Below are 23,760 nucleotides of genomic sequence, written 5' to 3' on the forward strand. Positions count from 1 at the left end.
GGACGATACTTCTCTACCAATAATTTCATGGCAGTCTCCGTTTCAGCGCTAATCTCTGCTGACGGAAGCGGTTGCATGAATTTTATACTTTCAAAAGCCATGGTGGTCTTTTTTAAAGTCTCCTTTGTGATGGTTTCAAAGTCTTGGGAATACTGTAAGGCGGTGAACGTCTCATGTTTAAAATGGGAGACGGCGTGAATGTTCTCCACAACTGTTGTGAGTAACGTGCACAACTCAACCTCTTCAGGGTATTCCTTGTTAGTCGCAGCTATACTGTCATGCAGCCGACGCATTCCTTGTTCCAGAAGCGTTAGTTCGCTCCCTGTTTCCTCCAGCAAGCTTGGCAGCTCCATTTTCCACTGACCATCTGTGATTATCGCAAAATTTTCGCTTCTTCCACCCTGCTTCGGTGCCATGCGGTAAAGTTTTAAATCAACTCTCCAAGGCCGAGTTCTCTCAGCCCAAGAAATGACAAGAGATGCTTCTTTAGAGACTGAACTGTCTCTAGCGCATCGCAATTGATTGGAATACGGCCTCGGTGTCGTTCGAATGCCGTATCCGAATCAACGCGGCAAAAGCTAGCAATCGCCTTTATTACGCCGGAACGAGCGGACATGGTATAGACTCGGTATATTGCTAGAGCGCGTTCCACGTAAATTTGGTTCATGTTAGAAATAAACTATTAACTAATATGAATTGTTAGTATAAAATATGACGCCCTACTCTGCTGTTGTTTATTGTACACGTTTGTTTGGTGATTTGGTATAAAATATATCAATTATTAGCCGAAAAACGTAGCAACAGGTCTTCCGTCAGTTGTCAGTACCAGCGAGTATAAATGTCAGTTGTCAGTTAAATTTCATGCTATTTGTCAGTTGTCAGTTAAAATTTTGCCTATTTGTCAGTTGTCAGTTAACCCCATCCAGACCCTCTTTCTTGGAGAATGGTTCCCCAAGCAAAAGCTAAGGTCGGCCTGTCATAAGTATTCTGTGGCATGATTTATTGCTTTTAACATCGTTTGCTGCCGGTATCAGGGTACTTATTGGACATCGAAGCGCTTTAAGTTTCATCGTGAAAATTAGAGTGTGGTCGAGCTCATCAATTCTTGAAATTCCATAGCCTCCACGGGACTTAGTGAAGACTTAGTGAAGACTTCCCACTTTGCACCCTAAAACATAATTTCTATTTTCGTGTGGTAAATCCAAGAAAGAGAAGAAACAGTAACAGGAACGTTTTCTGATGTTAGTCCCGCGGTCCAGTGTGAATCCAGCTGTGCAGTCTCTACGTAGTGAGGCTCAAAAGCAACTGGGAATGGCTCTTGCCCCGAACAGCAAGAAATCATACAGTTCTGGAGTGAGGCAATTTTATGCCTTTCGTTTGTTAATGAGACTTGTACCCTAACTACCATTGCTGGGAATAGACTGATCAACTTCTCCTGCTCCATGGCTCGTTCCGTTCCACTGGATGGGTTTAAAAAATGAAAAACTTGAATGGACAAACTTTGCTCTTGCTCAGTACAAACATTTGTGATATACACTTTTCACAACCGATTACAAAAAAGGCAGCATCTAATCTTGAATTAACAAGCTCAGTTGTAGAAGGCATCGTGGGCTACTTTACTAATGGCGAAACTGTGTTGAGATATTCAGCAACAGAACAAAACCGTGAATAAGTGAATAACCATCACGGTTATGCACACAGCTTACGCAGTTGCGAAAAGAAGTTTTAAAAAGCCTGAATAAAATTCATGTTTGAACGGGATTCGAACCCATGAATTTTGCGACACACTCGTACACTGCGCTGCCAATTGAGGTATCAAGTCAACTGGAAGCTGGTCATTTATACCTGTTGAAATGAAGAGACGAAAGTGAAATGTATGAATTCATACATTTGCACTGCAGGTGAAAGGAAGACCATCGCAGTTATACACGTAGCTAATGCAGTTGCGAAAAGAAAGCCTGACCGTCCCGATTTGGCTTGATATAGTTGAACCGGTAAAGCACTGCACCGGTATCGCTGAGGTAATGATGGGTTCGAATCCCGTTCAAGCCTTTTTTCAGGCTTTCTTTTACCAACTACATAAGTTGGTTACATCACTGCGATGGTCGTTCACTTATTTGTTCTTTCACCCTCACTTCAAATGTTTGAATTTCATACATTTCACATTCAGAACAAAAACCCTACCAAAGTTCTGAACACCTCTGTTCCCTTGTACTACGGTGGGAGTATGAATTTGCTTATAGTCGTTTAATATGCAAGTGGAGTGCCACTGTTTTCGTTATTGTCTTTGTAGTTGCTGGTTAATGGTCTTTCACCTACATGAAGATCATATATATGATTTATCATACATTTCACATTCATTCATTCATTCATTCATTCATTCATTCATTCATTCATTCATTCATTCATTCATTCATTCATTCATTCATTCATTCATCCATTCATTCATCCATTCATTTATTCATCGTCCATGTAACGGATGTATTACGAACAGCTCAGGTTCCTGTCAGTTCATCAAGCGACGTGATACGGATCACCCTGGTATATGTGGCATTGTGACAGCAACGCCTTGCTTATGGATTCGAATTCTGTTCAAGTTCCATTTTTGAATTTTTTTATTATTATTATTTATTTTCAGACCGCAAAGTGCACTCCCATAACTTTGAGGCCGCATAGCATGTTTCAAACTGTTTCCTTTGGATTCCACAAAAAGGACCGATGACGTCACTTCATCACGTGGTAATTATGTCATTTGTTCTTGGCGGCCGTCATCTTGGACTTGGCATCTTGGATTATCTTAAAATTTGTGTAAAATTTAACAAAACCAAGAAATAAGTTTTAAAAAGGTGAAAAAATGTAAAAGTTACGAGAATATACCTAAAATTTCTCATAGAAAGGTAAAAAAGTCCCCCCCCCCCCCAAAAAAAAAAAACCGTCAAAATTTTCATGCTATGGAAGCATCAAATTATGTGAGCAATCAGTTTTCAGACGAAGGTTTTGCCAGAAAATTTTTTGAAAAACGTCACAAAGGTTGGCGGTGTTTACTTTTATATAGATTAAACCAGTTATGGATAATTAACGTCAGGGCGGGCTCAACATTTAAAACTCTAACGTGGGTATTGTACTTCTCAAATCAAAATTTTGCACAAGAATCACTCGAAATTGTTGTCTTGTAATGAATTTAGAGTAGCCTCCTTCAACGTAATTGCCAATACGTGTGGGGGGAGGGGGGCTTGGGTAAGGGAACGGTGATTTCTTCTAACGTACGTAGATGGATTTCGAAATAACGAAGGAGTTTATCCAAGCCATTTCAATTAAATCTATCCTCCGTTCTTCTACACAAGACAACGTGTTTCCCCTTACAGTCGAACCAGGTCAAGCGTACCCCCCTAGACTCTATTAATGGATCGATTATTTGAAAATTGAACCCATTAGTCGTTTCAAAGAATGCATTCATTCATTCATTCATTCATTCATTGTTAGCGCGGATCAATGTTCAAATTAAAATTCGATTCTTATTGGCTTTTAATTTGAACATTGATCCGCGCTAACAGTAAAAGCACTAGCCTGTAAAATTCAAACTACAGTACATTTGAAACAGCTCGTTCGTTCAAACTGTTCCCGCATGTTGTTGACACGTTCATATATTAAAGCCATTATGCAAATTTGGTCATGGCAAGAGCACAAAGTCAAGCGCTTGCTGAAATGAGTCAGGCTGAAAATTCCAATCTATCTTTCATGAATAGCATTACCCACCTTGTTGCATGAAAAGTATGGTATATATCTCATCAGACTGGGGTCTGCGAAATCTGCGAGCCAGCGAGCCATGCGAGCCACCGTGCGAGCCATGCGAGTCATGCGAGCCACAGTGCAAATGTTAAGAATTTTTATTTGTTTTATTTACATTCGCGTGAGAAAATTTTGGACGAATTTTTTTCATTGTTGTTGTTGATTTTTTTTTTTTTTTTTTTTCGTTTTTGTTATAATTTTGGAGAGAATTTTGCCTATTCAAAATCGCCCAAGATGCGCAAAAAAATAAAAACAATACGCAAAAATTTATTGGTTCAAGACTTCAGAAAAAAAAATCCAAGAAAAACATACGGCTGCACCGCTACTCGAATAGGTATCTATTGACACATGTCATTCATTGATATCTACGTGGAACTTCATTCAAGAAAAAAAAGAAAGAAAGAAAAGAACAGCACTTCGATCTCCGTGTGTTGGCGTCAAGAATGGTGAGTAAATCGCGCCATTTTAACAGGTTTGGTCTTTAGTCGAGAATCAGTTATCAGAACTCTGTCGGTTGGCTGACTGCTGCATGTGGTTGTCCTTTCCCTTAGACAAGTCTTTCGTCAAAACTCGCCACTAGAGTGGCAGAGGCTGGTTTAGAGATAGCATTCGACCCACCAGCTGACGGCAAATGCTTCTGTTACGCTGCTTCTTTTCAAATTGAATTTATGGCGACAATATTGACTTCGCTCATCTTTGAGTACTCATTTATCATACCTTACAAGATTGGAATGACACTGACAATCAGTCTAGTCTGAAATGTCAGCCGTCTCCTCCCCCTAACCCACAGGGGGCGCGCCCCCTGTGGGTTAGGGGGAGGAGACGGCTGACATTTTAGACTAACAATCAGTCCTGACGTGTCAATTACAGTCAACCCAGGTCACGCGTGAACAGTATTTCCAAGAATGAAATGAACATTCGAATTTCTCTTTGTAATGTCCGACGTGTGAATGGAATGTTGGACATTTCTCTGGAAATCGTTCCAAAAAAGACGCATTAACTGAAAAAAAAGATTCAAAATACTTGGGAAACAATTGTTATTCTTGAAATATTCAATTTTGCAGTGCAAAGAAAAATTCATAGCTTTATACCGTCAATAATTTATAATTTATAATTTATAGCTAGGGAACTCTGAAATCTCGTTGGCGATTTTCAAAACTGACATGTAAATTTCAAAACTCCGTTCAAATTTCAAAAATATCGTTCACGCGTGACCTGGGTTGACTGTAACAAAAAACTGAAATATGATGGTTTGCGTTGTCCCACTGTAAGAATTAAATATTGCCATGTTATTCATCTTTTTCCGATGCTCTTGTTCTTGTTCTTATGTGAATGTAAATACAACAAATAAAAGTTCTTAACATTTACACTGTGGTTCGCATGACTCGCGTGACTCGCATGGCTCGCATGGCTCGCACGGCTCGCATGGCTCGCACGGCTCGCATGGCTCACACCTTGGCTCGCATGGCTCACTGACTCGCAGATTTTTATCACTCATCAGACTGTCCATTATACCGCGAAAAATAGCGCAACACATGTGCCGAAGGTCATTGCCATTGTCGAAGGCCAACTGAAATGAACATCTTTCACTGTGAGTTCGCATACTTTTCGCTGAATTAATTTGCATATACCTCAAAAAGAGAACTGCTTATTATGATAAAACGCTTCCAATTTTTTTTCTCATTTTTTTAACAACTAACGGAATAAACGCCAGTGTATAAACGTAAAATGTCCTTGTGATTTAGTGATCATTTAACTTACCCGACAGGACCCATTTTCACCGTACCTGGTTGAGAATGGCGAATTTTCTCTCTGACAGTACGCGTTGACTGCTGCAAACTACGAGAATGCTTTTTGGAAAATCCACTTTTACACAAATCAAGAATTTCCGCTCTGAATATGTTGAAAAGGGTTTTTTTCCGGCGGGCTTCCTGGTTTTGTGGTTTCATGCATTGTTTGAATAATCCAATCAGAAATCGAATTTTGATTTGAATACTTGAAACGACTAACGGCTTCAATTTTCAAATAATAGATTCATTAATAGAATCTAGGGGGGTACGCTTGACCTGGTTCGACTGTAAGACAAAACATTTCTGACAGAATGATTTAATGCAAAGCTAAAAAGGTTAAGTCGCTTGTAAAGTAAAGAGTTTTAACTTAAAAGTGCATCCATAAATAAACGGATAAACATATAAATCATATCCGGAATTCTTCTAACAGAATTGCAGAAAATTCCGTGCTGATCGTGGTTTTCGTCTTAGATGCAATAATAGCAACCAGACAAAAAATAATATTGGTGAGTTTTATTTTGGCTAGCTTTAAAATATAATGATGTTCTTACTTGTATTGTGGTTGAATTAATTATTAATTTTACACCAAAAAGATTTTCAAAAGTAAGCATCAAATAGAAGAACTTTCCTCGTTAACACATTATATTTAGCTTCGTTTGTTCCAGTAAAAAGGTGTGCGGCTTTCTTCGGTCGGTATGATCTTGTTAATTGCCAGGGGCAGCCAGCGGTTTTTTGCTCAGAATCATCTACAGTTGTCTGTGTAAAATGTCAGCTCAAAGTCTCGTAACATCAAAAGCTTATTCCTTCGAAGGGGTAAATATGACGTTAAAAATGCCAAAAAAAATAGTCAGCTAGCATTTTCCTAAAACCAAAAACAGCTAGTAAATTTGGGGAATAAAATTCCGTTTCCTAAAACTTTCATCAACTTAATTTTTTTAGCTAAAACATCAGAACAGATCAATCCGTATTAGCTTACAGGAGCATGTCCTTAAAAGGGCACAAGACGATCTGGCATTATTACAAAAGAGACAACATTTGAAGTAGTTACCTTAAATGTTTTTCTGGAGTTTTCCTGAAATTAAGCAGTGTTGAGGTTTACTTAACAGGTGACTGTACACAAGTGACCGCGGAAACAAAAGAAACACAGCATGATGAGCGGGCGCGTGTCCTGATTACTTGTCGCGTTCGATTGATACAGGTAAAAATCCATTTGAAACACATCTGTGCATTGACAATTTGCATTTCATATTTCCCACAGATGACAGTAAACAACTTTTGAGGCATGGAAATTATACTCTTCATTCCGAAGTCGTTTTCTTCCCAGATAATCTTGATTGGTTTGTATGTAATAATATTGGTATCACAAAAAATACTTGAATTTGAATAGTAAATGCATGTTCTGTCTAAGGCTATTAATTGTTGAGGATTCATTAACAATATGTTATTTTCCACCACAATTAAGGCTAGCTAAAACTATTTTTTCATTGGACTGATTGATACGATACACCTGCCTTTTTGAAATCAAAATTATAAATTTATGGATACCTTAAAATGACTCTCGCATTCATAACGCTGATCGTTCAATTCTAGCTGGAAACTGATGCCGATTACACTGAATTCAAACTGATCTGAGTAATTTTCTTAGTTTATTTGATTTTGTCCTCTTTTATAGGTTAAAACGGTTGTGATGGGTAAGCAAATACTTATAGCTTATGCGATAACATGGTTGTCTATGGCAGAGTCTGCAGCTTCGAATACTGAAGACAGGTATGGAGTTTTGTCGCTACTAATAGATGCGTCAAGTGTGTTTAGAATAACAGAAGAAATTGGTATCACTTTGAATATTATTTCAAAGTCCGATTTACTTTACAATGAGTATTTACTAAAATATTTTCACCGAGCTTTTAGAATATTTCCTATATCATTCAGTCGCCAATTCAAGACTGAGTAATAATCTATTGGAAGCTGCCCCGCGCATACTTAAGTTATTGCATAAATTGCTCTTCAAAAATTGTCAAAAAATAAATTTTCAGATCAATCATGTATCGGCTAATCAAACTGCAGTTCATGCGTCAAGATGGCTGGCGAATGACCTGACCCCCAGAATGTACATTTTACTTTGAAGTTGACTGGCCTTGGATCGGCGAACGTAGCACGTTTTTGATTGGCTAACATGATATCGGCTAATTTAAAAGGAGTGTAGAACTTTCCATAGCAATCCTTTTTAGTAAATATTATTTTTAATATTATTTATTATTAATTACTAAGAAAAAAGACTCTATTCTTGATAAGATAAAAGATTTTTTATACAGGATCTGTCTACGCAATAAAAGGTATTAAGCTCATTCCAATCGCACTTAAAATCAATTCACATTTCGTCAGTGACTATAAGGTTTTTGAGAGATGTGAAACGAAACAATCTTTGGAATGAAATAAGTTTACGTACGACTCGGTTTGGTTTGGTGCAATAACTTTTATTGTTTATACTTAAAGCTACAAGAATGCCACGGATGCGATGAAGACTTTATTTCACGAAGACAACTATGATAGACGTCTAAGACCTTTTTACAAAGGTAAGTGATTAGCTGGCGCTGTGCTAAGTTGCAATATAGTTGTCTTTGACTAAATGGTAACTTTCAACCATTTTCAGGTGAATTAGTCGTTGTACCAATAACAAAATTCTCCAGTTATTTGTTACGTGATTGGATCATGAATGACGTGGGTGTCCTATTATAAGTACCCAATTTAAACTTCAAATTGCATTCCTGTAATTGGACACCTACGTCATTCATACGTCAATGACGTGCATTTAAATGGATTCTTTCTTGCTGTCTCCATACTGATTTGTTATAAAACTGATTGAATAAATTGCAGTTTTCACTAAAAAGAGTTTCTCTCAGACTTCCTAACTTTGACTTTTGTTATTGATGCGATTAATTGGTAATCGTGCTCGTAATTTCAAATCGCCCGATTACTCCATGAATTGCACTCCACTAAGTCCCATTACCATTACTTAGCGTTACCCCATAGTGGGACAGCTGCGAATTCGTAGCAACATCAGTTGCAATTTATATACAAAAAAAAAATGCTATTTATCTATTGGGCAACTGTTCCAAGCCAAAAATATTAGTCAACCCAAAAAAAAGCTAGCGAACACATCCCAAAATTGCAAGGTCAGCATATATTTAAGGTTATATAAGTTGGGATACACTTTGGAATTTAACATTTTCTCAATTTTGTCGTTTCTAGGTCCTCCACTTAATATCACCATAGAAATGTCCGTAGTGCATTTAGGAAAAGTCAGGGAAATTGACATGGTACGTGTTGCAATCAAAACCGGTAATTTATGTCTTTCTCTCTCCGACCAAACCAAACCCATAAATGCTGCTCTTGCTTGAGCTCTGTTTACTGGGCAATAAAAATAAACACACCTAAGTTGGAGCGATATGGCTATGGACAATAGGTCCATAGCCGCTTTTATTGACACAAACAAATCATGAATGAATTCTGTTATAATATTAATGTTTATCGTCAATTGCAATAAATCAATCAATCAATTGCTTCTGATGATCAAGATGAACAAACGGGAACACACAAAACCGATTACCAAAAATAAATGAAACCGTGTAAAAGTTTCTGTTCCGTGGAGTTGTACTTGAGTCGTTTTATTGAGAGAGGTTCCCTTGAAAAACACTATACAGTTAGACTATATTGCATTGATAAGGAGGTTAGCTTCTAACTAAACTGTGGTGCTGCATCGCTGGGGAGTAGAAGGGAAGGTTTGCTTTATCAAAAGAGTTTATAACCAAAGGTAAATTTGCCACCGCAAAGAGATTCAAGTGCTGACGTTTCAAACGTTAGCATTTCGTCGGGCCTCGGAGCGAATCGAATGGCTAACGCTCGAAACGTCAGCACTCGAATCTCTCAGTACGGCGGCCTATTTACCTTTTAGTTATCAACAACAACAACAAGCTTTATTTGCATGACTGTAACAAATACAGTATTGCAAAAGCTATTCATAGCTAATTATTGATTCTGTTGATAATTCAAACATCCGTTTATATTACAGTGACCATGAAAGACCAGGGAAAACCACTTACAAACGCTCTGTTTACTTTGTCATAGGATTTTTCTGTGGACGTGTTCTTTCGCCAGTCTTGGAAAGACCCACGATTGAAACATAGTCTTGATGAACCTATTTTCCTGACTGGATCTTATCGAAATGTCATCTGGTTACCAGACACGTTTTTTCTCAACATTAAAACTGCCAAGTATCACAATGTACCTGCTGACAACAGCAGAGTAACTATCAAACAAGACGGACAGATCATGTGGAGTTCAAGGTAGGACTGTTGACTTCATTAGACAATGTAAATACAAGGATCTATTTTAGCACCAAAGTACCAATTTAGCGCGGCTTGTGGCCTAAGGGCTGATTAAACCCCTTGTGTAGTCATTTGGGTTGCATTTTGGGTCAAACTACCGTGTCAAAGACCGTTTCAGCCAGCTCTGGGACTCATTTAAGCTGTGTGAGGTGTTTAGGCCTTACAATTAGACTATTTTTGCCCCAATTAATTAAGGAGAGAGAAACAAGCCTTTGAAATAGTATTACATTATACTCACCAAAACGGCCCCCAGTTTTAGGGGTAAAGAGGGTGTTTTGATTTTACAATATTACAACTATTCTATTTTTTTTTTTTTTTTTTTTACAACTAAGCAAATTTGCGCAATGGAATAAATGTGGTGGAATATGTTAAGCCTGGTGAATAAATGAGAATGATGTATTAATCAGTAAGTGACATAGGCATACTCGGAAAAAAAATCCGAGTGCTCCTTTCAGGAGTCGAACCTAAGACCTTCCGATTACTAGTTTGGATGTCCTACCCCTGAGCTACAGGAGACTCTGGGGGCTAAGGCCATTAAACTAAGTTCATGGGACAAACATCCTGCATACTGCTAGGATTGGAATGTCAGTATGTGGCATGTGCGCAATGGAAATAATGTGATGGAATATGTTAAGCTTGGTGAATAAATGAGAATGATGTATTATTCAATAAGTGACAGGCATACTCGGAAAAAAATCCGAGTGCTCCTATCAGGAGTCGAGCCTAAAACCTCAAATTTAATCAAATTTAACATCAGCCATAATTAAAGCAACGTTGCGCTGCCCTTATAATTACACATTATCGGGTCTTCGCCTCTGAATCACGAATTTGATAAAACTAAGAAGAGTCCTGTTACATGTACCCGTTAACCGAAGCTTTAGGGAAAAAAACAACAAAAGATGAATAAGGCTCCTCTTCTTTACGAGGTCCATGAACTAAAGAGCCCATTCATGGCCAACTACCCAGTTACCTTACGTAACTGTGTTGTCCAATTACTCTGCGAATAATAAGTGAGCTTCGACAATTTCGCTTTAATTAGAATAATTCTAGCTAGCAAAACAATATATGTTATCAAGATTTTTATGTCAAATAAATCCTTTGATTTTTTGCTGTTGTTGTTAAGCCTGTTTTCGTTCGTCTCTTGTTGCTTTTGTTGTTGTTGTTTTTGCTTTTGTTGATATTATTATTGATTTGGTGTTGGTGTGGTTTGTGGTGGTAGTCGAGGTACGTGGTGGTGGTGTTATTTTATACTAAAACATAATTCTTAAAACACTCAAAAGTTGAAGTTGAAGCTTCTAAACACTTAATAACGATTATTTGCTTGCAGAATAACCATGACAGCAAACTGCCAGTTGGATTTGAGAGACTACCCACTTGATGAGCAGGCCTGTAACCTAACACTCCTGAGCTGTTGAGTATCGATTTTATCCTTAAATTGTTGACAGCAAAAATTTCTGAAGTTTCTTTGTCGGGGGACGGAGTCCTCCCCCGACAAGAAGAAAAAAAATAGAAATTCTAATTCTCAAATAAGACTCGAACCCATAAATTTCTCTTCTATTGTCTTAACTGAAAATAACAGAGATACATGATTAGATGAGTGAAGAACTTGGGGATCATTTCGAAGTATGTCCATTAATATAAAAAGACGAGCAGAAGATGGATAATACAGTTGAACAAACTTTCTACGGTAATTCGCCGTTCAGGACGTACTTCAGAAAATAGTTTCCCTGGATGTCTTTTGCCCAACTTACTCACATTAAAAGAAAAATCAGATGTCACTTTAGGACTTTGAACGGCTTCCAATAATTTCGTACTCATTTCAAGACTCAAGTAATGTACTGTAAAAATTCTTCATTACAGATGCTTATCCACTTCAGCAAGTCGACTACTTTTGGAAAGACACGGCCGAGCACGGAATTGTCATTCTTGCCGATGAAATGAATGAGTTTACTTTGACAAACATTAAAACAAGGAAAGCTATAGTTCAATATGGGACCCGTGGTTCAAGTGAGTCGTTACGTGCAGCTGAAGAAAAATTCAAATATCGATATGGATTGATATCTAAACATATTCTATTATAACAATAGAGTTGATGTTCTTGGGCGTAAATATGTTTTTGGCCCGACTCAGGCTCCTTTTAACCCGAGCCGCTGGCGAGGGCTAAACGAGTTCTGAGAAGGGCCATAAAACATATTTACGCCCAAGAACATCAACTCTATTACTATTATAACAAAAAAAACCTGAGCAGGTACGGTCGATGAAGACAAATTTACAATCACCTCGCCTCCGGCCATGGAGCTACCCGATTACGGGCATTAGAGAGATTAAGAATCCTGCTTACGGTAAACGGCAAACGTGAGATTCGCGTTTATGTTTGCTTGAGAAAATGAGTACATAGTTGATAAAAGTGCAAAACAATTCTGACCTTTGATGCTATCGGAAAACTACTCAATTTTACTAAGAAACTGAGAACGGCTAAACATGAAGGCTAAACATGGTCACGTGGTCATTTCTGCCGTTTATCGTTTGCCGTAAACGTAATTGTTATTCTCCCTTTTATTTTCCACCATCGCCGACGAGTTTCTGTATTAAGGTCTTCTTCATCTAGCTAAGAAGACTGAGAATTTACTTTTTCATTAGGTTGTCATCCATTTTGAAGTTCAAAACAATTTATTTGCGGATGGCAGCGCATCCAGTCAAACAAGCAAGAAAACGGCGCAAACAGTTGCATGGTTTCCAGTTCTGATTGGCTGGCTACGTTATTTTCTTCTTTTTTTTAGCTCGCTGAATTCCCCATTTTAGCCATTTTTAATTTCTTGCAATTTCTTGCCATTATACTTGCCGTTAACTAATACGGGCTGTTTTGTTCTCTTAAGCTTCGGAGTTTTCTCACTTGTGGGCAGTATTCATCTTTGAGCGTCGTCTTGGATACGCTTTTATTCAAATCTACGCACCAACAGTTCTCATAGTTGTTCTTTCCTGGCTGAGCTTTTGGATCTCCAAAGATGCAGTTCCTGCCCGCGTCGCTTTGGTCGTTACCACAGTGTTGACTATAGTGACACTCATGGGGTCTTTTCGAGCCTCTGTGCCTAAGGTAACCACATACTTGTAACACCAATAGTTATTAAATTAAAAGAAAACACACTCCTGCTAGCCACAGTGTAGAGAGTTGTAACGTTTTAGCAGTGAAAACCTGTTTTCGTTCATTCATTCATTCATTCATTCATTCATTCATTCATTCATTCATTCATTCATTCATTCATTCATTCATTCATTTCACTCACTCATTCATTCATTCATTCATTCATTTCACTCACTTATTCATTCATTCATTCATTCATTCATTTCACTCACTCATTCATTTAGCAGTGAAAACCTGTTTTCGTTCATTCATTCATTCATTTCACTCACTCATTCATTCATTCATTCATTCATTCATTCATTCATTCATTCATTCATTCATTCATTCATTCATTCATTCATTCATTCATTCATTCATTCATTCATTCATTCATTCATTCATTTCACTCACTCACTCATTCATTCATTCATTCATTCATTCATTCATTCGACAAGAAAAAACAAATTTTGATGTATTATTCAGAGAGTCACACAGGGAAACTCGGAAAAAGGAAATCCGAGTGCTCCTATCAGGAGTGAAACCTTGTTGTCGTACTTTGTTGGATGTTGATCATGATGCACCTGCAGAAATGAAACATTCCCTACCCTGACACCCACGAATCCGGTAATGTTATAGCTACTGAAAAGAAATTGGTATGAAGTCGGACAAAATGAGCGAGAAAGATGTCTGAGTTCTTCCAACAAGAATTGAAGGCTATGTCGTTCCATTCCCTAGTTCGGATGCTCTACCGCTGAGCCATGGAGACTCATGGCCATTAAACTACCGCTCCTTTAGTCTAAGATTTTGTTAAGGCTTTCGTTTTTTTTTTTCTTTTTTTTTTCATATAAAACCATAGTAAGTTTCAAACTTTGATGAAGCAACTAACGTTAGAAACATTTTTGTCAAGTTATTCAACTATACTATGTGAACAGAAAATGAAACTGAAAATGTAATATTCAAACTATTGATCCAACGTCCGTTATCGCCTTTGAAGTCAAAAAGGCCTTATATATCCAGTTTCTCAACTATGTGTATGGTTTAACGTTCAAAACTACTTGCTTTCACAGGTGTCATATGTCAAGGCTCTTGACGTATTCTTTATTATCTCTTTGTTCTTTGTATTTGGTGCTGTTTTGGAGTATGTCATCGTACGCCTCTATAGCGAGAAAATTAACAAGAAGTACAAGAAAGAAGACGATATACCAGATATTGAAATGATGCCACTAAAACATCAAGTGAGTTATAAAATATACAGTAACCCACCCCTGATTAAGCTACTTATTAAGTTCTCATTTACTTCATTGATTGATTGATTCATTCATTCATTCATTGATTCATTCATTCATTGTGATTCATTCATTCATTCATTCATTCAATTTTCCTCTTTTTTCTTTCTTTCTTTCTTTCTTTCTTTCTTTCTTTCTTTCTTTCTTTCTTTCTTTCTTTCTTAATTTAATTACTTACTTAAATTTAAAAATTTTGAATTGTGTGTCAAAGAGGAACATCTGGTTTTAGAGTTTTTGATTTACATGCAGTTAGTTATCATAAGAATGATGTATCATGTAGTGACACAGGCATACTCGGAAAGAGAAAATCCGAGTGGTCCTATCTCGAGTCGAGCCTATGACCTTCCGATTACTAGTTCGGATGGTCTACCACTGAGCTACAGGAGACTCGTGGGAGCTAAGGCCATAAAAATAGTTTCAAAGGACAAGCATCCTGCATACTGCTATGATTTGAATATTATTTTTATGAATTTAGTTGTTTGTCCTTTGAGTCTTTTAATTCATGTATTTGCATTTGTGTAGGACAATGGAGATTCTGCTGAAGACCATCAGCCACACAAACGCAACACATTCGACCAAGGGAATGACGGCCAGCCGCAAATTTACAGGCCCAGGTCCAGGATCATTCCGACGATTGCCTTCGGAAAAAGTCAAGCGAGTATCATCGATCGTGTCTCGCGCATACTTTTTCCAGTTGCTTATATTGCTTTCAATATTTTCTATTGGTGTTATTACTCAGTTTTGACTTTTAATGGAGTGTAAAAAAAGGCAAACTAAACAAGATGCGCATATTAGTCATTCTCTTAACATTTATTGTTAGTAGCTCCAGCTTTCTTTTTTCTCATTAACTGTGTGCAGGCAGTTCTGTTAGCCTGAGGATTACCCTCCTGGCTTGATTTTGTGATAACAGAAGAAGAGACCGATACAACGTAGAATTTCTTTCTAAAGTGTACTATATTTACTATGTTGTATCAACTGATAAAGAATAGTAGTATTGGTTTCGTGAAAGTATAAGTGCTAAAACGTATGGAAACCTGTGCCAGCCACCCGTAACAAGATCTTAACAGCAGACACTATAAGGATTGCTTCAGTTGTTTAAGTGTTGGCTAGCTATAAGGTTTTTTCTCTCTTTTTTTGTATCCTGGCCCGCCTAGATTAGCTTTGCTACATGCGGCGCCAGGAAATTTTACATGTATACATATTAACATCTGATAAAGTTCAGTTCAAGTTCAGTCCAGTAACATAAAACAATTATTCACCTCAGGCGAAGTAAATATTGGTAAATATTTGTCGAGGGGAATATTCACCAATATTTACTGCGCCTGAGGTGAATAATTGTTTTAGTATAATTACTCAGGTGATTATCAGAGAAAAACAAGAACTGTCCGAAAAATGTCAATTTTGTTTGTTTCTTCAAATTATCCAGCGTCAATGAACAGAGACGCACAGTCTGACGAACACAAGCTCAATCGAAATCACATGATCAATTGAAAAACTGCTCATGCCTCAAACTGAATGTCACTATTCTTAACTTCTCTGCAATTTTGAGTTTCTCCTACGCGTTTACCAAAATAGATGGAGATGAACAAGGCTGTTTGGTGCAAAACTCGAGGATGACGCGTTCTTAGCACTTTGTCGCACAATTTCTTGTTGATGGCTTCGCCGGTTAACGAACTTTTAAAAATTTCCCGGTGAGTCGAAGATAAGCTGCTTCTGGTGGGAATTATGTACTTTATTGGCTTCACTAAACAAGTCCAAGTTTGTCCCAAATGGAAATTTTTCGTTGTGAGGTGTTGATTTTAGATGGTGGTCGAGAGCCGCTATAACCGACAGCAAACTAAGTCTTTTCTCCTCACTGAAACGTAAAACTTGAAGAGACATTTATTCGTCTCGTTTACTTCCAAGCTTTCAAATTTTGTCTAAAATTCGTTTTGTTGGTGAAACCATTCTGTAAATAAAAAACATTTTGTGCGAATTTAATTTGTTGTTTTCATTTTAAGCTTATATTGGTATCGACATCGAAAACATTTCCTCTGCAATTGACAAGGGTTTTTTATTACAATTAGCAAAACTTTCATATCATGCTTTCGAAAATTGTCAACCAGACTTAGCTGCATCTTTAGTGCCTTTCGGAACAGCATTTTCTTTCATCGTATTTATGTCTTCCTCAGAAACATTAACAAATCGCTAAGCGGCCATTTTAAATTTATGCTCCCGCTATAATCACCTCGCGCGAGGTGATTATAGCAGGATATGACGCAATCCTCGACCAATAAGATCAACAGAATCTCTATAATCGCCTGAATAATTATCCTAACACCCAATATTGTTGGACGATGTAATACAGTGTTAAACAAGGTGGCTAAACAGGGTCAAACGGATGCAACATGTTTGATGCACTTGGGACCAAACTCTACCCAGAGACCTTTAAAAAGCAAACCCGCGCCATATCGACCTCGGCTTCGGACCATCTTCTCCCTTCTCTCTCTTCACTTACTCCTTTACCCTTTCTCCTTCTACTCGAAGAAAGATCACTTGTGTTCAAGCTTTCGTCGTTGTGAGTATTTTGTTCGTTCTCAAGTAATTCATGGTAAGGCACCATATAGTCACCCACTTAACCCTGATCCTAACCCTAACCCTAACACTAACCCTAACCCTCCATATAGTCACCCTTTCCTTACCATGAAGTGTTTTGTTCGTCCGCCATATTGGGTCATATTGTAGCTTAAACACTCATGCACCAACGCGCGAAGAAAATATAAACAATAAATTATCGCCATGGATACAGATACCCGCAAAGTCAGCTTAGTGAGCATGCGTGCGTTCAGTAATGTTGAAGACGGTGGCCAAATGAATGCAAAATTGTTGTTCACACCGGAGAACAAAAGAAATGTTGAACGATGTTAAAGACGATGTTTGATGGAAATCAAACTCGTCTAACATCATGCAACATCGTGCAACGTGGTGGCCAAATGAGTGCAACATGTTGGATTCAACAATGTTGGACGATGTTGCATTAGCAAGTTGCATCTCTTTGACCGGGCCTTTAGAAGCATAGTTAAGAATCTCAAACTTGCTTTTACAATTATTAATAAGCCATGTAATTGTTATTTGTTTGTTTCTTTTTTATCTGTTTTGGAATGGTGATGAACAGAATAGGAATGATTAGAATGATTCGAAAACAGAACAAGAAAAAAAAACATCACGAAAGCAAAATGAAAACTTGTTAATCCTGTTTTTTCTGCTCCAAAGAGCAAAGTGACAGGAATGACATTCTAGAGGATTCCAGAATGAAAACAAGTGATGAAAAAACGTGCCTAAACACGATTCTAAGTATGGCTCCCAGAAATTAACAACCTACCGTCCCGTTGTTTCTGTTTAGAATACCCGGCATGAAGCTGCAATTTCGACAGTGTGCTTAAAAGTTGTGCTCGCTGCCAAGTCGGAATAATGTAAATGTAATAGAACTCATTCACACATGCATAAAACCATGATATAATTTTGACCTGTTTTTGTTTATTTATTATTTATTGTTTTCATTTTGCTTAATTTCGCAAATACTATCGTGATGTGACAAAGATCAATAAAGAACAAATGATTAGATTGCTGACAATCAACAAAACATGTAAAAACATTTTCTGTATCACCTTGCCGAAAATTCAAAGATGATGATGAATTACCTCTGGTCATACATGTGCATTATGAATTTGTAGTTCTTATCTAACAGATTTTATCGAACTAATACTGGCAGACAGACAGACAATAGATGCGAGCCTTCAAAATCATTAATTCGTCTCCTTATTCCAGGCTATCAGTCCATATCCTTTTCAATTGTTAGATCTATCAAGTAAATGATGCAAAAATATACACCTCTTACCACACGAATGTTAGTAAATTTTCTCTTGATAAAGACGTTGCCTCGTTAAATACCATTTCTCTTGATTTCCTCGAACTTCAGTTCACAGCTAACTAGCTGCGTGTTCGGTTCCGCTTTATAACACACGCATGCTTCAATGTCGTCATCATGGTTTATTTCTCAACATACGCACGGCCGTACCGTACGTCCATAACATCAAGGTGACGTGTGAAATTGACAAGGGTTTTTTATTACAATTAGCAAAACTTTCATATCATGCTTTCGAAAATTGTCAACCAGACTTAGCTGCATCTTTAGTGCCTTTCGGAACAGCATTTTCTTTCATCGTATTTATGTCTTCCTCAGAAACATTAACAAACGCACGGCCGTACCGTACGTCCATAACATCAAGATGACGTGTGAAATTGACAAGGGTTTTTTATTATGGTTTATTTCTCAACATGCGCACGGCTGTACCGTACGTCCATAACATCAAGATGACGTGTGAAATTCAGACAAACTCGGGTTTCCGTCGCCTACCTGGTACTAAAAAGTTTCCCCAGAAATGGACAAAATAGTGAAGAACTATGCAATTTTTTTTTCTTTTTGGATTGAGTCTTCTCCAATTGCACCGTGCACAACGTAAACATCGCGAATCGAAACCGTAGTTCAAGCCTTTTACTTTGATTCAAACTTTTGAGTACTTAAACATTCTGTGGGCTTGGAAACTCGATTTTCTACATTTTCGTTGACTTTAAACTATTTCAAAGAAGCGCATTTTTATTGAAAATTTCTGATGAAACATTCTCGGTTCAGACCGTAAAATCGTGGCGTGTTTGTAACCAGCCAATAAGAACCTTTGTTTTTCTGTACAGACATTGAGAGAATTTTCTTACTTTGTTGTCACTATGTTATAAAAATAATTAGTTCATGCTTTTAGCTATGCGTATATCGAGTTATGGATGACCTTGGAAAGTTTCGAGAACACTCAAGAAGCTAGACTTACGCTTCTCTCGTGCTCTCTAAACTTCCGGCGGGCATCCATAACTCGATATACACACGTTAAGCGTGAACCAATTCTTAAACGTACGTTGTTGGTCTGTGGAAAAATCGATCAAATGGTTGATCCGATAGACTTATGTCTTCTAGCCATGGTACCTTCGGATTTAATTCTGATGGAACTTTTTACTTTTATTTATTTAGCCTAAAGAACCCGAACAGATCAAACGATCCTAGTTTACCCAAACTCCGTGACAACAGAAGAACAATTGCTTATCGCCTAACTCACTCACTGGCTACCCTCTGAAGACTCAGGATGGCGTTTAATATCCTAATATATAACAGATTTCCATCTATTTAGAAGAAAGCAAATTTAAACAACTTTGCTTAATTGCCGATTTAATTATTTTTCTACCTAGTTGGGAACATGGCGAGCGATTCGGTTCATCGATGCCTCCAAAACAAAAGATAATTGGTTGAGTTCAAGACACCACAGCGCGCATTTATATAAATTTGCCTTGCGCAAATGATAAATAGAAGCCCCAACGTAATTAAAAATAGAATAAGTGCACTTTTAATTAATTTTGTACCGTAATCGCTTTGTTTTTCGCCTAATAGACGTCAAACTACATATCTCAGTGTCTCGTTAATGGGGGAAACTAATTTTAATTATTAATTTTAATCATTAATGGTAACTTAGCTCATCGAAGTGTTAAGAGTGTAGTCATTTGGTATTAAGCTGTCTCTACTTGTAGCGAGTTTGGACCTACACGGTGGTCTTGTCCGGTACAGAGTCCTCAGTGATCATTACCCCGGCAACTGAGGAGGTAAGAAAGTTTCTTTTTCTTAGAATCATACTTGAAGTAAAAGGTCAGACATTGTGAGTCAACTGTTATTTTAGCTGCAAGCTATAAGAAAATTATCAGAACTTCTTACGATCATTCAGTTTGCCACTTCTGAATAATGTTTAAAATTTCCTTTTCACTCGGTATAACATAAAATAACGAAGAACAACTTTACTAACATTGCTTAGCTGGACTCAACATCTATAAACAAAGAAACGAAAAGTCTGAAGCAGATAGGGCGATAATTGACTTGAGATGGGAGCAGGATGTATTGAGTTCTCTGTTGTTTTTCTTGATCCTAGATAGAAGAAATAATATTTGTTGCCTTTAACTAAACATTAGTTGAGATAATACCTTTCGTTTTTAAGTCTAACAATTCAATACAATCAAGAGTTTTCAGAACAGACAGCCGGCTTTCAGCTTATCAGAGAGGTGATTTCAAAATGGACACGGCATTTCGCCGGATCTTCATGATCACTTTATCAAATCCGGCATTGGCAAAATTGTTGCCATTCATCACTTTCTCTCGTTCACCCCAGCCTCACGGCACAACCAAGTATACCAAGTTGAATAATCGTCCTAAGTAATGCCACTATTAAATATCAGCAGCCCAAGAGAGTATTTCATAAATTGGAGACGCTGTCAAGTTTTCAATCACTCGTTAACTTAAATTTGATCACTCGAGCATGACTGCAGTCTACACGAAGCTGGTCACGGAAAACAGAAGTTCAACAGCACGATCGTAGGCATAAACATTGCATAAGATCCCTCCTGGAGAACAATACGCACTTGCTGCTCTTGATATGATAACACATGGTCATGCGTGCAACATATCTAAAGAAACACACATGCCAGTTTCGATCATTGTGCTTGCGACTTTTTCGCTTGCCATTGTTCAAGGGCCCTTGACATAAGAGCTCTTATGCTCACAAGCCAATTGCCGCGAAAACCAGGCTTAAAACCTGGTTCACACTTGTTCGATAGTTTCGATAAGCACAAGCACACAGCAAAGGCGATACGCGCGCTCAGCACTCACTGCTGCTGGGTTTTGCAGGATTGTTTTACGCTTGGTCAACCCCTGATTTGTGAAATGACAGGAATCGCACTTGAGCGATATGCACAGGCGCATATCACAGTTGTTTCCTTGCTTTTAAAGTTTAGTGGCGAGTGCTTGTGCTTATAAATTTTACAAATCGTTAACCAAAGTGCACAGGTAAGCGCAGGAACAAAGCAAAACAAAATGAGAAACGTTTGCATGGCTCACGGCTGTTCACAAACGCCCGATTTTTGTCGACGTATATGAGTGTGCTTACGCTTGTGCTATTATAATCGCACAGTGAGGGAAGCAAGCTTAACATATCACAACTAGCAACTGAAGCAACATCTTTGTCTGGAGTAGGGTTTTTAACAAAAAAATTAGTAGTATAGTAAGGTATATGTATTTTTCTAGGTGAACCTACGTTCGTTCTTTGTTCTCACCGTCGACCTTTTTCAACCTAAAATGTATTAAAAAAATGCTGAGAATTAATGAGATATTTACCGATAATAGTAGAAAAAGCTTAATTTCGTATGTATGATACACAAAAATTAGATGCTATCATAGTGATCCTACGAATTTAGACATAACAAAGTACTCTTTGCTTTTAAAATAAACATTGTGAATATTGCAGTCATTCATCCAAAATGATGAATTTCTGTTACTATTTGTTCCAGCAAAGAGAAAAAGTAGTCCGGCGACCCTTTGAAAATTCATGCACTATCATTTGTCTTAGCTTTAGTGTTGTTTTATACACAACTCTCTAGCTCCAAACAAAATTGTTCTTGGTCCAACCTGCCTGTGGTTATTCGCGCTATCCAGTTTTGTACACGGTCGGCAACGCTGTTTTCTGACTTCAAAAAATATATATTAGAAACGTTAAGCAAAGCATGCGCCGCAGCCCAAGCAGAGATAGCTCACCTTTTCTTCTGTTGTTGTTGTTCCTTAGAATTAATTCCTTATAATCAAATGCATTAAGGCGATAGCCTGCGAGCAAGCTCTCGGGGAAAAGGAGGGGCGGGGAGGGGAGAAGGAGGCTATTAGGGCGACCAATACGATAACAAACCTACCTTGGCATTTCTTGTGCTCTTGCTTTTTAAAATATGCTCCTTCCGCTAATTCATCATGAGGGAAATTTTCAAAAAACCAGTCTGCTCGTTCACCTTTTGTTGGAGCTCGTAATCATGTCGTTGCTTTGCTCTTTAGCTAATCGTTACGCTAACGTTTCTGCTAAAGCTAGCCTTTTTTATTCTGAATTTTTTTTGTTAGTAAAAGCTGCTTGTAAGTCAAGCCCGAGTAATTGCAAAAAGGTTGAGATACTCTCAGCCTTTCTCCTATTTCCTGCAAATAACGCACTGAACAGGGCAATGAACAATGTAATACACTTTAGGACCCCCCCCCCCCCCCAACCTCCCCCTTTCAATGCTGAGACTTGCTTGGTTGAATGCCATTGTGACTTTTGTTCAACATTAATAGGGAAGGGGAGGTGGGGAACAAGCAATACAATGGTGAGTGTCTCAAATGTACCCACCAACAGAGAGTGTATCAACTCTTTTTGCAATTACTTGTAGCAACTGGTCATGCGTCTGTGAAATAAATGGAAACAATGGAAAAACTTACCTTATCACCCAAAATCGCATAGATAACTTTATTAATAATTTGGAACCAGTTTGAACCAACTAAAATTTCCCTTAACATACTTGAAAAAGCAGTAGTAGTAGTAGTAGTAGTAGTAGTAGTAGTAGTAGTAGTAGTAGTAGTAGTAGTAGTAGTAGTAGTAGTAGTAGTAGTAGTAGTAGTAATATAGTGATAACAAAAGTAGCAGTAGCAGTAGCAGTAGTAGTACCTTAAGGCCGGTGAACAACATCGCTTTTTTTAGATGATCGGGCCGAACTGGTTTACAAAAAGTCTATGCGTGCTGCGTCGCGCTGCTACTCTCCAGTAACAAATAATAATAATAATTGTGTCAATAACAAAATGCTTGAATATGATTGGTTCTTAACAGCCCATATTTATAGCTTAATTTTGCTATGTAACTCCAAAACTGTCCGATTTGTGCGGTCCGATTACTAGAAGCTTGTAATCGGACAGGTCAAATCGGACAGTTAAAGAACCAATGAAAATCAAGTAGCAAATGCCACTAGCCAATGAAATTTCACTACATGGCTCATGATAACCAATCAAAATCAATGAAAAAGTTGTGACCAGGTAAGCTGTCCAGCTTCAACTGGAAAAGAAAAATGGAGGAAACTAACTGGTCCAGTAACTTTTATTCAGACATTTTTTCTTGGCACAATTAATTGGTAATGGGACTTCGTGTCGTACAATTCAGGGGTAATCAGGCTCGTAATTTCAAATCGGCCGAGCGCGTAGCGCGAGGCCGATTTGAAATTACGAGCCCGATTACTCCTTGAATTGTACTCCACTCAGTCCTATTACCATTACTAATAATAATAATAATAATAATAAATGGGAAAAAACAAACTGTGTTATGTCAAAGCAAGTAGTATAGAAATAAATGTTAACAACGATGCTTAAATAAATGTTCTGTGTAAGCTTTGTTTCGATGAAAACGAAATCACACTTTTAAATTCGCTTTTAACGAAAGTTCTTTTACAAAAACGACTTTCTGTGAAATATACTCACACGACTA

General features: G+C 37.8%; 2 protein-coding genes across 10 annotated transcripts in view; both read left to right on the forward strand.

Annotated features, from left to right (window-relative positions):
• Positions 1-6,712: 6,712 nt before the first annotated feature.
• On the forward strand, positions 6,713-15,770 carry LOC146474807 (glycine receptor subunit alphaZ1-like). The gene is made up of 10 exons (XM_085116264.1): positions 6,713-6,777; positions 7,252-7,346; positions 8,073-8,152; positions 8,829-8,896; positions 9,705-9,922; positions 11,292-11,374; positions 11,825-11,971; positions 12,841-13,058; positions 14,153-14,320; positions 14,894-15,770. Exons 2-10 carry the CDS (start codon positions 7,267-7,269, stop codon positions 15,131-15,133), a joined length of 1,302 nt encoding a protein of 433 aa, XP_084972390.1. The 5' UTR covers positions 6,713-6,777; positions 7,252-7,266; the 3' UTR covers positions 15,134-15,770.
• A 4,102-nt stretch (positions 15,771-19,872) lies between these two features.
• The window catches only part of LOC146474808 (gamma-aminobutyric acid receptor subunit beta-like), a 31,949-nt gene continuing 28,061 nt past the window's right edge, over positions 19,873-23,760 (forward strand). For 5 of the 9 annotated variants that reach the window (XM_085116580.1, XM_085116576.1, XM_085116579.1 and 2 more), the window contains exon 1: positions 19,874-20,053. The gene's annotated coding sequence lies outside the window, so the exon portion shown is untranslated. Of the gene's footprint in view, positions 20,054-23,760 lie in introns of all 9 variants that reach the window. The other 4 variants (XM_085116572.1, XM_085116574.1, XM_085116573.1 and 1 more) reach the window with 2 other exon arrangements.

Source organism: Pavona decussata, unplaced genomic scaffold, assembly GCF_977016875.1.
Source record: "Pavona decussata unplaced genomic scaffold, jaPavDecu1.1 SCAFFOLD_87, whole genome shotgun sequence".
Lineage (NCBI taxonomy): Eukaryota > Metazoa > Cnidaria > Anthozoa > Scleractinia > Agariciidae > Pavona > Pavona decussata.

Coding starts and splice junctions, on each gene's coding strand:
- LOC146474807 (XM_085116264.1), top strand. CDS start 7,267: ATGGGTAAGCAAATACTTATAGCTTATGCGATAACATGGTTGTCTATG. Junction 7,347..8,072: donor GCTTCGAATACTGAAGACAG/GTATGGAGTTTT, acceptor TTATACTTAAAG/CTACAAGAATGCCACGGATG. Junction 11,375..11,824: donor TAACCTAACACTCCTGAGCT/GTTGAGTATCGA, acceptor TCTTCATTACAG/ATGCTTATCCACTTCAGCAA.